This window comes from Camellia sinensis, chromosome 11 (assembly GCF_055761805.1).
Source record: "Camellia sinensis isolate YWXY chromosome 11, ASM5576180v1, whole genome shotgun sequence".
In the NCBI taxonomy this organism is placed as follows: Eukaryota; Viridiplantae; Streptophyta; class Magnoliopsida; order Ericales; family Theaceae; genus Camellia; species Camellia sinensis.
This window is the reverse complement of record NC_138971.1, coordinates 93,355,615-93,369,820: the sequence shown is the minus strand read 5'-3', so window position 1 is coordinate 93,369,820 and position 14,206 is coordinate 93,355,615. Positions and strand designations below refer to the sequence as shown.

Sequence of the window (14,206 nt, the reverse complement as noted above, 5' to 3'; positions counted from 1 at the left end):
AACCATTTCCAAACAAACGGATATGCAATGTTTTGTTCCAAATTAGGCGATCTAGTCTATACTTGTATGTTGTGCGCATCACATCATAATTCTAGCTAATTAACCGGAATAAGAATACATGTGTTTTCAAAAACAAAATATTATGTTTAGTACAGGCTGATCTTTGATCGGGCGAGCGGGGGTGCTCATTACATGACCTTCCCCTCTCGTACCCAAGTTCCCGAGCCGAGGCAACTTTGGTGATGACGGACACGTGGCCTTAGGCACGAGTCAGGATTTCCTAAATTCTCCCAAAATAAAATATTTAGGTGGTGACTCTGTATCTAGCAAAGCAGTCCATGTTTGGCACTTCTTTATTAAAAATCAGTCTTCCAAAACGATTTGCCGGATTTGGACTTTTTGGTGATTTATCAGTCTTACATCGCACATTGTGAGATTAGATTCAGAACCGTGACATTTGAGTCCGAACTGTGGTAAGCCCAAATGAATGAAACGGGATTTCCCCTGGGACGTTCGAGGCGTGTCCACATCTAGTTAATTAGCTTAGCCTATTCTATTCATTTGGTTTGGTTTTGTATTAATTAGTTTAATTCGGACTTTCGGACATTGATTTGCACCCTTCTACATGAGGGATCAATTGTTGTAATAATGTGTATGTCTTCCAACCCCACGTCTTTCTCCCTTTTACTTATTCGCTTACGATGGTTAGTATAGAGCATCACGTTTCATTAGCATTCTCATATTTTGCATCCATTTGTCTTGCATGCATAGAAGGTTCGCCTCATCATGCTAACTCGATATCAATGTCCAAATTCATTTCTTGAATGCGTGCTCTCTCGCATGTCTTGAATGAAATCATATGCCATGTTCATAGCCGAGCCTATAAAAATACATAATGTGTGCGTTGCATTAGTCATATTGCATTTAATTAGGAACATGCATATTTTTCTAATAATTTTGCTTTGTTTTAGCTTGGAGTACTAGGTGAGTGATTTTGTGTTTTAGCATCTTGCATCGAATGTTTATTTTACCATGTCCAAGCATGTCCACCATGAGGCTAATTGCTTAAATGATATAATTGTTTAATTGTCTATGGATGATGGATAGTTGCTTGAATTGGGATAGTTTGATTAATGTCCATTTTAGCTCAATTTTTTTTCAAGTGGCAAATTCACAAAACAATTTTCAAACAAACATGAAATCAAAATATTCCAACTTTTGCAAATTAGTCTATACCTTGTGTGCACACATCACATAGTAATATAGTCCAATAATCAAAACAAGAACATATAATGTGGATAAAAATCATATCATGATTAGTTTAGGCCGATCTTTGATCGAGCGAGTGGGGTGCTCAATTCATGACCTTCCCTCTCGTACTTAAGTTCCCGAGCTGAGACAATTTGGTGATGACGGACTAATGGCCTTTGGCACGAGTCTCAGGTTTCCTAAATTTTCCAAAAATATTTAGGTGGCGACTTTGTAATCTGGTAAAGTAGTCCATTTTTGGCATTTGATTCAAACATTGATTTTTCAAAAAGAATTGCCAGATTTGGACTTTTTTTGTGTTTTCACTATTTCACATTGCACTTGTGAACTCAGTTTCAGAACCACAAGTGGAGTTCAAACTATAGGCTATTCGCCTTCCCAAAGGAGAGCGGAAAGTCAAGCCACACTTACACATCCTCATCAACATCAATCCAATTTCACAATTTCAATATCAGTCTCATAATTTATATAAAATCAACATTTGAGGCATTTAGGACAAAATCCCTTTTCTTCCTAAAATCAATCCCAACATTCAAAATCAATAATTTATTCCCAACTCAACATCATCTTCCATAACAAAATCAGTTTCAAGGATCCATTTCAAAACCCCTCTTTTGATTTTTACCCAAAACCCCAGATTGTTCCAAATCTTTCAAAAATCTCAATATGGTTTAGAAATAACAAATAACTAAGTTAAAACTCATAAAAAGTGTGGAAAGTATCCTTACCTCAAGCTTAGAAGATGATGGAAGGAGGGATGGAGACTCAAAGATGCCAAAAGCTAACTTTGCTCTAGCTAGAAAGAAGCCCTCGTCGAGCTCTACCTTTTTAACAAAGGCAGACAGTGAAAAGATCGACGGATATAGGTGTATTAAAGGGAAATAGATGAATTTTAGAGAGCGAGTGAGAGATATTAGGGTTTTGAAATGTTTACACACACACACACACACACAGAGGTGAAAAAGTGACTCGAAAAAGTGTTTTTATGAACTGATATACGCACAATTCGCTCGAGCGCAAGATGTGTCGCTCGAGCGACCAGACATAATAAGTTTCACCACTCGAGTGCAAGAAACCTAGCTCGAGTGCAGAATACGAACTCCTAGTAGTTTTACAGACAGAAGGCCGTCGCTCGAGCCCAAGAAGCTTCGCTCTAGCAAAGAATGAAAACTCCCAGTAGTTTTGCAGACCTGCAAAACTACTAGAGGTTCACAAAGACCGTTCGAGTGCAAGAAGTGTCGCTCGAGTAAAGGAACAAAAATCTGGGCAACAACCATTTGAAAAACAAACTACCAACCTATTCTAAACACAACCAACATAACTCAAAAGCCAAACTCAAAGAGAAATAAGGGAAACAAGACCATAACGCCCATATACAACAATAAACCTTGATCCAAAACATCAAATGGGTTGGGTCCAAACCAGAATCGCTATAACCTACCCCACTTAAGGAATTCCGTCGCCAAAATTTAAACCAAACATTTAAAACCAAGCTTAAACCAATTACAACAATGATAGTAATTTAAATTCATCACCATGACCCATCCATCGGCTATCCTTTCTTATCAACATGATAAATGAGTTTTCAATACTGAATATACAATTTACATTCAAAAAACATATACAATGTTTAGAGGTGTAAATCTAGCCCGGCCTGGCCCATGTCGAGTCTCGCAAGCTCCCTCCAAAATTCGTGTCGTGCCGAGTTGGCCCACGGGCCAAAAAATTAGGCCCAAGCCCAAGCCCAAGCCTAGGGGTATTCAGGCCTTAGGCGGGTCAGCTCGGTGGGCCTGGGCCTGGCCTCGGGCTTGGGCAGGACTAACCATTTTTTTATTTTTTTAAATTTTTTCTACCAAAATTTTATTATTTTCTACTAAAAAATACACTGGGCTTCGGACGGGCCAGGCCTTGAGTGGACCTTAAGCGGGCCGATGGGGCTGGGCCTGGCAAGTCGGGCACACAGGGTGGGCCAAGTCGGGCTTCAAAATGATGGCCCAAGCCTAGGCCCAAGGGCTTGGACTGGGCTCCGACCCGAGCCCAAATGGGCCCAAATGGGTCGAGTCCACCCTTGGCCGCCCACAAGCCATGGGCCATTTTTACACTCCTAATAATGTTTATATTACATTAGCACAACAAAGTTTTCAATACATGTTCAAACATCAATAAATAGGTCTTAATACTTCTCGCGAACTTTCACCTCACGCTCCCAAGTGGCTTCCTCAACCTCATGGTGTCGCCACAATACTTTTACTAATGGAATTGTCTTGCCTTGCAAGACTTGGTCTCGAGTATCTAAAACTCTAATAGGTCTTTCCTCATACAAGGCATTGTCATCTATCTCTAACTCCGTCCAATCCAACACATGTGATGGATCTGGCTCATACTTCCGAACCATACAAATATGAAACACGTCATGAACCCTGGAAAGTTGTGGTAGCAAGGCCAACTGATAAGCTACCTTCCCAATCCGCTCTAGGATCTCAAAAGGCCCAATAAACCTAGGAGACAATTTCTTGCTCTTCCCAAACCTCATCAAATCCTGTCTAGGTGATATCTTCAAAAATATGTGATCTCTCACCTCAAACGACAACGGTCTCCTCCTACGATCAGCATTCTAACAACTCTGAGCTGTAACCAACCTCTTACGGATAAGTGCAATCTTCTCTGTCATTTCCTGGACTAACTTTGGACTGAGAGAGTGTATGTCAAGAGAAATAGTGGAAAAAGGGAAAAGGTTCAGTAAATCAAGAGAAAAGCACGAAAAACGACGTCAAAACGTGCTTGGTCACATGTGTGGTGACCCTCTCCGCACGTGCGGTAGCCCTCGGTCATTCATGTAGTTTCCTGCAGTCTCTAACCTCAAGCTTGCTTTATTTTCCGCACATGTGAGACAAACTACCGCACGTGCGAAGCCTTCCTTCACACGTACGAGCACACCTCGTTGCACGTGCATACCCCTGTCCAAAAAATCAAATGTGGCCTTCAGTAATTTGCACGTGCGAGCCTACCTGCCCCACTTGTAGCAGCACCTATTCAAGTCCAATTTTTCCAAAGGTGATTCCACAATTCCATTTTTTGTCCTTATGCCAAAAACTCAAAAATACTAATTGGTAAAACATCTAGGAAACCTAAACAAAGGTCAACGCGTAGATACTAACACGTCCTCCGATGCTAAAGGGTCCAAAAGTTAATCAATAAGTCCGAAAGGTACATTGGGTTGAAGACCCGGAACATCACATGGATGAGTTTTGGAGTGAAAAAACAAAAAGTGACTCGAAACAAGGAACACACAAAAAACCACCTCACCCTATCTCGGATCCTTCAAATCCAAGCTCAAATTTAACTCCAACAACAGAACAACACAACAGGCTGTCTAAAACAAGAGAGAGAGAGAGAGAGAGAGAGAGAGAGAAAACTCGTAGGCCTTTCTCAATCACTCAATCAATGAAGAAGAATAAGACTAGTACAAGATTTGGAGCCTCCACGATGTCTTTGTACTCATCGACTTCTTCATCTTTGCCAACTTCCTCAAGACCCCGGCTGATTTCGTCGTTGGCGACGGTGGCGTGTACCTCGGCCTCATGAACCAAATGGATAGCCCGATCGGAACCGTCACAATTGAGTTCAACACTCTCATGGACGTACAGTTCATGGACGTCAATGGAAACCATGTGGGTTTGGATCTAAACTTGATGGTTTTAACCCATATCGTCGACCTAGACTTCATAGATGATGATGATCAAGGTTCCATGTGTTTATGCATCATCAAGTGCGTCACTGGAAGCGTCAACATTTCGTCTAGGTGTTAGCTCGAGCGAAGGAAGTCAAGCTCGAGCGGGGAATTTTAGCTCTCAAAATCTCTTGAGTTTGCAGGCGGGTTGCTCGAGCGCTAGAAGTTACACTCAAGCGGAGAATGTTAGCTCCCAATTGTTTCACTGTAGCTCTGTAAAACTTTTGGGACTTGTCATTTTACACTCGAGCGAAGGATTTGTCGCTCAAGCGAGCCTTTCGAGTTTGTGTCTTATGCACGATCGTTGGAAGTTGCGCTTGAGCGGTCTACACGATATCAGCACTTAAAAAAGTACGATTCTAGATCATTCTCTCTATTTTTTTCTTTTCCCTCTTCCTCATTCTTGTCTCAAACCTAAAAAACCCTAAGTTGCTACTTCAAAATACTCCTTAATCTCTTAAGATCCGATCTAAAACTCTTACAAATGGTGAAGAACACTTGAAGATCATCATCCTTACCAATTGAAATTTTGGTTGGTGAAGAGTTCAACTAGGAGCTTGATTCTTGGACTCAAAATTTGAGGTAGGGTTACCTTTAACCTTGTATTTCTTTGTCTTGATGAAGCATTGGTGGCATTGTTGTCGTTTAAGATGAAATGTTGATGTTGAATTGAAATAAACCCTTAATTTATACAAAGTAGATTTTCTCTCACTTTTAATTGGAATTTCCCCAATCTTCCTTGGTCAAGCATGCATATTATGGTAATGGAAACATGTGTAAGTGAAGAAGTGGAGAAAGCCCCAAATGTTATAAAACCCTAATTTTAAAATTTAGTGCAGAATGGTATTTGATTAAAGGTTCTCATTAAAGTCTTGAAAGTCTTGAATAATGGGGAAATGAGATAAACCAAACCAAACCAAACCAAGCCTTAAGTCCCATCAAATGGGGTCGGCTACATGAATTCTTCTTCTCCGCGCGGCTCTATCAAAGGTCATTTCGTTAGTCAAATTAAGTAGATCTATATCTCTATTTACAACGTTAGCCAACATCAATCTAAGCCTACCCGGTCCCCTAACACTTACCATCACTACATTGCATCTCTTTACTTCTGCCTCTGTTGGTCTCCGTTAAATATGACCAAACCATCTCAATCGGTTCTCTCTCAACTTATCTTCTATCAGTACTCCTATCCATTCCCTAATACACTCATTTCTAATTCTATCTTGTTTAGTCTTGCCACACATCTACCTTAGCATCCATATCTCAGCAACACTCATCTTATCTACATGTTGTTTCTTGTTGCCCAACACTCTGTCCCATATAACATCGCTGGTCTAATAGTCGTTCTATAGAACTTACCTTTTAGTCTAGTGGGTATTCGTTTATCGCACAGTACCTCAAATGCACTTCTCCTCTTAAGCCATTCCGCCTTAATCCTATTGGCCACATCCACATCAATCTCCTCTGCCATTGTGATAATCAACCCTAAATAATGAAAATGTTCACTCTTAGGCAATTCTTGATTCTCAATCTTCACTTCTCCTTTGTTTTCATTGTTACTGTTACTAAATTTACACTCTATGTACCCTATCTTAGTTTTGCTTATCCGGAATCCTTTAGATTCAGCGGCTTTCTTCAAATCTCCAACTTTGTGTTAACTCCTTCTTTAGTCTCATCCACTAACACAATATCATCTATAAAAAACACACACCATTGCTTGTCATCCGGAATAATTCTTGTCAACTCATCCATAACTAAAGCAAAAAGATAAGGACAAAGAGGAAATGAGATATGTGAGTATTATTGTGGAAATGGAATTGTGATTCGGGTAGTAGTTCCCTTGCATGCTACGTAGTGTTTCCTGCTTGACAATGTTGAGTGTTTGATGATTGATTGGAAATTTGATGAATTGTTCATTAAGCATAAGTCCAGGTAAGAGTCAGTTTTGGTGTTGTGTGAGTTGTGTTGGTTCCTGTGCGCAGGGAAAGTTAAAAGTGTCCACATGCCTTGTCTAGGCTTATTGCTGGACAAATGTGGGAAAATGTTTTTGGGTGTCCACTAGTCATGCCATATAGTGGTCAGCAAAAAAAAAAAAAAAAAAAAAAAAAAAAAAAAAAAAAAGATTTTTGGATGCCCACATCCTGCCGTATAATAGTCGGCAAATATGGAGAAGGTCTTCAAAAAAAAGAAGATTGTGTTTTGAACTTGGACTCTTACAAGGGACTCATGGGTCATTTTCTTTTGTAGTGAAGATGAATGATCTGAGATGTAAACGTGATTATTCAATTATTACGGTGTTCATATTAGTGACAATAATTACATGTGTAAATAAACTCCTTATTGTGTTTTGCCTCAATTATGTAACATGCTAATTCGAATAATTAAATACGTGGTTAAATGTTTTTCTACTGGGCATATAGCTCAACCCTATTTTATTTTTCAGGAATTGACGATACACCACCTATTTTATTCTACTGGGAAGACTAGCAGTAGTTTAATTTGGGAAGATTGGTTCAAGGATATTTTGTTGTTGATATGGAAGGCTATTGTACTTAAACTTTAGAATTTGTTTTATTATTCCGTATGCCCTTGAGGCTTATTATTTTTTGTAAGGCCATCTAGTTTATTGAACTAGAGAGTGAACTCAAGATGTTTTGGAATGTAAATGATTGACTTGTAATTTCTTAAATCTTAGTTCAATGAGAAAGATGACCTTTGGGGATGTATTATGGTATTTGTCTTGGTATGCTCTTGTATGGTTTTGGTAGGGCGTTACACACCACCTAAACCTTCCTTCCACATACCTTTACCCATTTCGGTTGAAAGCCTCCTTCAACACACCTGATTTATCAAAATAACCCATTGACAACTCCATGAAGAAACAATGAAAACCCATTGACAACTTCATTGAAATCTCCATTGAAGACCCTACATTTTGACAACTCCATTGAAGACCCTCTATTGCATTGTTGAAGGTGAGTATCTCTCATCAATTTCGAAATCTTTTGTGTTATCTATTTGCAATCCATTCTGTTTGCACTCCATTGAAGACTCATTTTTTTCTTGGAATATTTTTATTTTGTGCATCCGACACTGGTTTACTTTTTATTCATAACTTCCAAAATATTCATATATTTTCGGAACTTGATTTCCAAATTTCATTGTTTAGTTTGAAAGTTGAGTTTTGAATTTGGTACAATTTTTCGATTTTGTAGTACTAAAAGGCAAGAAAACAATTTCTTCCGAAGAATTACAAAGCTCTTGGGTTAATTGTGAACAAATCTTAAATTTATCTCCAATGAGAACGTAGATAAAGTTGCACTAGCTTCTTCTTCTTCTTTTTTTCTTTTTTTTTTTTTCATTTTTAACTTGATGAGCATATTAATAAAAAGGATGCGTTCACATGACACTAAACAGTCCATGCTTAAAAGATTTCTGAGTCTATTATTGAACTTTTGTTTATGCACTCAGAATTGAGTTATGCCGATATTTTCTGAAAATTGATCTGAATTCTATAGTCAATTGCGCTATTTTCATGCATCACAATTTGTAATATAACTTTTTACTACATTAAGGTTAAGCATGTTCTATCAGAGAGCAATTTGCTAGCAGAGGTTGATAGCGGTGCATTGGGAAACTCTTTTAGGGTTTTTTTTTTTTTTTTTTATTCAAAAGATGTGTATTGAGATTTTTTTTTTATTTATATATATATTTTTTAAAGATGTGCATAGAGAAATTTTTAATATAATACTAAGAGTGTGTTTTAATGTCTATTATGATCATTTTACTTTAAGATATACTTATAATTATTTTAATATTTTTATTAAGTGTGTGTACTGAGATAAGTAAGTTTGTAAAAATAGAATTTCCCAAGAAAGCTAACTAATTTTATTAGTTTTATAAAATCAATAAATCATGTGGCATTAAATTTATAATTTTTCATAACTTTGTATATAACTCATAAATTTATAATTTTTTTTTTTTTAATGAGATCCAAACTAACAAAAAAATAAAGGGACAATTACAAAAAAAAAATAATAATAATAATTTAGGGTTAAGTCTTCTAACAAAAAAAAATCTGAATTTTTAATTTTATCAATTTAAATTTAAATTTTTTGATTCATTTTTAATGTAAACCATTTTGTCTAAACTCATAAAATGTTTAAAATATCATTTTTAAAAACATATCAAAAATTTAGAATTTATATTGACAATTAAAAACTGAGGGTTCATTTTGTTACAAGCATCAAATTCTGATTTTTTTTTTTTTGGTAATTTTTTCAAAAATAAATGTAAATATTATACATCTTATTTATAAATAATATATTTTATTATCCCGTGCATAATGATCATGTCACTGTTTTCTTTTCTTTGTTCTTTATCTTTATTTTTTTAACACCAAATGCAACTTTGCTTCCTTAAATATAAATACATGCTTTTCAAAACAATAGCAAAAGATTTTTTTTTAAAAGATTAGTCTTTTAAATATGATGTAAAACTTTTTGGATTTGTTTGGGATGACTTAAATAAGTGTACTTTTTATCTTTTTACGAAAAAATATACAAAAAAGTAGAGAAGTGATGTGATAAAAAAAAGATAAAAAGATGAATTATTTTGTTTATGCCAAACTTGGCCTTAGTCTTAACACTATCGTGTAACTTTGAGCCATGTCTTACACTGGACTTTCTGCTAGTTTTTTTTTTTAGGAGAAATTACCCTCAAGTGGGATCATGAAAAAAAAATACTACATATAAAAGAACTTTATAATTTTAACCCTTAATATTGATAAACTTTATCATTAATTTATAATTATTTTTAAAGTTTTAACCTATTGTGAAATTTTCCCCTTCTTTTAAAATGTAATATAAACCTTCAATGGATTTTATTAACTTTCACAGTAAAATTTCATAACTTCCTAGTAACATTTCTCATGTATTAATGATTGTAGATATATCATATCGGATAATAAATAACATACGACCAAAAACATTTTATCATCTTAACATTATCATTTATTTTTTTACCACACGTCTGCAAATTGTAAAACATGACCTGGTTATTCAAAAATTTAAATTAAACTAGTACTCACATACATAGGTAACCAAAAATTAGGGCTCAGGGCATTCAATCTTGAGTAGCTTGATATTCGATTGAGCCAATATTTTGGGAAATATAAAATGAATGATGCTATAGTAAATGAGTTTCTCGCTACATTTTATTTATTTATTTATTTTTACCACTACACAGAGACAATAAGATCCACATTAATAAATACATGTGAAACTCAAACCTTTATGTTTACTAATAAGAAATTTAGTATGAGCTTTAAAATAAATTTTCAAACCCCTGTTTACAATTTCATACTAAAGTTGCAAACTCATATCTTGAGCTCTAAGTCAAACTAAACTTAGTTATAAAGTTGTACCTTGATCTGATTTAAACCTCTGTTTACAATTTCATATTTCGGTTGCGTTTGAACTTTGGGTTTATAAAACAAAATCAAGAAAAATAAAGTAGAAGCTTTTTTTTTTTAACAAATTCAAAATTCGAGGTCCAAATAGGGCCTTAAAAAATTTCCTAAGCCATAAACCATGCTTTCTGCTGCCATTTAAGGTGGCCACAGTCTTGATGAATCTTCCTAGTCTGTGGACTAATGGTTATATCTTGCTGAATCTTCCTAGTCTGTGGACTCATGGTTATATCTTTTGCTAGTGACATCAACACAAACCAGCTCTAAACACCTACTTCTTCACAGCAATTAAGATTATGGAACCAGTTCATCAGCTAGAACCTCAAGCATAGTATTCAAAAATACTAAATTTAATCATGAAAAAGAGTCCAGAATTGGTAACAATTCAACTGGCAGACTAACCAAGTTACTGTAAGAGCAGTTTCCCATCGAGAATCCCTTTATCTAGCCGTTGCATTATAAATAGCGGCTACCTTGTATTCAAAATTGTTAGAATTGGCTTCTACAACTCATTGCCATGCTCCATTCATGGCTTCCCCCTATAATAAAATCTTCAACAAATGTAGAAAATTGCGCCCTTCGTGGTGGGGAGAGAGAGAGAGAGAGAGAGAGAGAGACTTAGATGATTAAAGGCAATATTTCTTCTTTCATTCGGTAGAGCTTAAACTTCTGAATTTCAATGTATAACATATGTACTGGCTGACCTTCACACACCTTGTCCAGTCTAAATTCTGAGTTCCAAATTCTTAAAATGGAGTTAAAAGGCAACCTATAATCAAAGCATTTACTCATTTCCTACGGTTCCATCTTCACAAACTATAGTTAGATACATATAAAATTCAAGTAAAAAATACATACACAATCCAAATCAAGCCATGGTTTGTTGACCAATACACTAAACTTAACACATCTCTCATTAATTTCCGATATTTATACAAATCCTTTAGTGTCAAGTGCAACTGTGTAACAAATCTTTCAACAGGACACTGCAGTGAGAATTTACCATCCATAGTTTTAACATGGCAGGATCCTAGTAATGCAAGCTATATCTTCTTCTTTTCTTTTTCTTTTTCTTTTTTTTTTTTCTGAAATGGTTGCAAAATAAAATAAAATATGTCGACGGGTGATTCCATATTTGAGAGAGTATCATCCAAAACTAGACATCTTAACTGATCAAACCTTCTTCGTACTGTACCCAGGTATTATCTTCTCCTAGTGACTTTTAAACATACTAGTTTGATATCTTCCCTTCAAATCAGTACATCTCATAAATTGGACTCATTTTAGGCACAAAGAAGTCCAGATCCAGAATTTAGAGCAACTCAAGTCCTAAAATAAACAAATATCACTACAAGAGCAAGTCCCTACACGCTCCCATTACAGAAGATGCAAAAAATAGCACTGCTACATTGTATGGACAATTTTTAGAATTAGAAAAATGAGTGTGAAACACCTAAAGTAACAATATATGATTCCCTTTTTTGATACAAAATATCAAACTCATATTCAAAGTTTTTCTACTCTGAATTATTCCCGAGACAGTAGTTTCTGAAGCAGTGGAAGCCAAATGTGTGAAAAATATTATTGAATGCTATATCATAAGGTGTAACAGGTGAAACAAGGGTCGAATAACTTCAAGAAATTGTATTAACTATCAATGAAAACAAGAAATATAACTAGTCCAACAATGTTGGAGTTACCATGCCTTCAAATGTCACCCTTTGCAGCTCCTACATTTGTTTATCACTAAAACTTTAATGAGACGCATAAGGTTGTCTGCCTGCTTGAATGGGATAGTTCACCAAGACATCCTTCCTCATCGGCGGCCCAAGAATGCAAGATTGGCAAGAAAGTCTTGAAATTCCCATTGTGGCACCCATATTTTTGTCATTTACTTGGAAAAAATCTTTTCGTATCATATAACAAGTGTCATTCAAAACCTATAGATCCAGGGGAAAGGGTCATGGCTTCTAAAACTGATTGACATTCTCCATTTAAAGCTTCCATGCTATTAAATCTACAACTAAAGTAGAAAACTGCACTCATCATGGAATCGATAAGCACCACAAACGAATACATAAGCACCAAAAGGGGTCCTTCCCATACCCTCGAAGACCCATCTCCATAGCTCAGCGTCTTCACTCTATGCTCAAACAAACCCTCCACAAACGCCATACCAATTGTTGATCCAAGAAATATCAAAAGACCCACCTGAGTCTGACCCCTAATCAGTACACTAGACCTCAACAATGCCAGAGGGCCTGAAACATCCTCCAATACAGAGATTACAATAGCAATGTTACAAATTATGATAGCATTTGCGAAAATGACTGAGAACACAAGCCCTGCTATCATCGCGAGATAAACAATTAAATCAGAACCAAACCCAATTATCGAAAATAAGCTGCTCACAGCAACCAGAAGAACAAGAAACAGTGTAAGGCAACCAGTAATCACCATACACACCCACAAATATGTCGAAACGAGACGCCTCCAAATCTTAGTAACAATTACATAGAACTTGGACACATCAAATTTCTTTCTTGAATAAGTACAATCCACCGAGTAAACGATCGCGGCTTTCGACAAGAGAGACAATGTGATATACAAAGGGAAGCACATTGTTGATGAAATGACCATCTCTGAAAACTTTTGGCAAGATTGTTTGATAAAAGGCCTAAGAGGAAGTCCACTGGACTTGGCCACTAACAAAAGCCTTATAGTGAGTCTCTTGACAATGGATTGATCAACTAACACATTGGATAAAAGAACAGTTGATACAGGACATACAAGGAAAGCTGCAATACCCATGAATCCAATCAAATTGTATCGAAGAATTCGAACAGTTTCTCTTAGAATTTCCAATGCACTGGTGGAATGAAACTGATGATCAGATCGAATGCTATGGTCGAGTGATTCAGTGTGAACATTTTGATATGGGTCATCATCAACATCATGCTTGTTGGGATTTCTAGGACTAATTCCACTAGAAGCTTCCATTTTAAATCAATGAACATACATATATACATACATAATGAATTGCGTATAACAAACCAACCCTTTTAATTCATCAATCAGTGGGAATTTTGAAAGGCTCAATCAGATTTTAACCCAATACACTCGTAGGTATACATACCTCTGTAATAGAAGATGGCAATGGCGATCCGCATTGAGCTTTGATTCATACCTTTGTTTGTGTGTGTGTGTAGAGAGAGAGAGAGAGAGAGAGAGAGAGAGAGGGGGTCGATCTGGAAGTGTGAAGGGTGAGCAGAGGATTTGACAAAATGGGTAGAGAGAGAGAGAGAGAGAGAAGCACGTGGGTGCTGGAAGCGGAATCACGTGAGAGGAGGGGCGTTGGAGACAGCTCTCACGGCGGAGATGATGGGCGGATTGTCAACAATTCTAACGAAGGCCGGTTAGGAAATTGATTATTTTAATTGATTATTTTTTTTATTTTAATTTGATTAAAATAATTGTGTTTAAAAAGTTAATTATTTTTTTAATTTTTTTTAATTAATTTGATGATTGTAAGAGAGAATGTAAAATAATTATAAATTAGATGTGACATTTTAAAAGTATTTGGAAAGTTAAAAATTGATTATTTTAACTAAAATTCATAAAAAATAAAATAAAATACGATAAGATATCACATCAAATTCATAATTATTTTACTTTTTCTTTCACAAATATTACATTCAATTATAAAAAAAAAATCGAACGTTCTTCTCAGATATAAA

At 35.9% G+C, this 14,206-nt stretch overlaps 1 protein-coding gene across 1 annotated transcript; it reads right to left on the bottom strand.

The window, feature by feature from the left end:
* Positions 1-12,026: 12,026 nt before the first annotated feature.
* LOC114266708 (uncharacterized) lies at positions 12,027-13,882 on the bottom strand. Its single transcript, XM_028207625.2, has one exon. The coding sequence runs from the start codon at positions 13,467-13,469 to the stop codon at positions 12,399-12,401; it is 1,071 nt and encodes a 356-aa protein (XP_028063426.1). The 5' UTR covers positions 13,470-13,882; the 3' UTR covers positions 12,027-12,398.
* Positions 13,883-14,206: the final 324 nt, after the last annotated feature.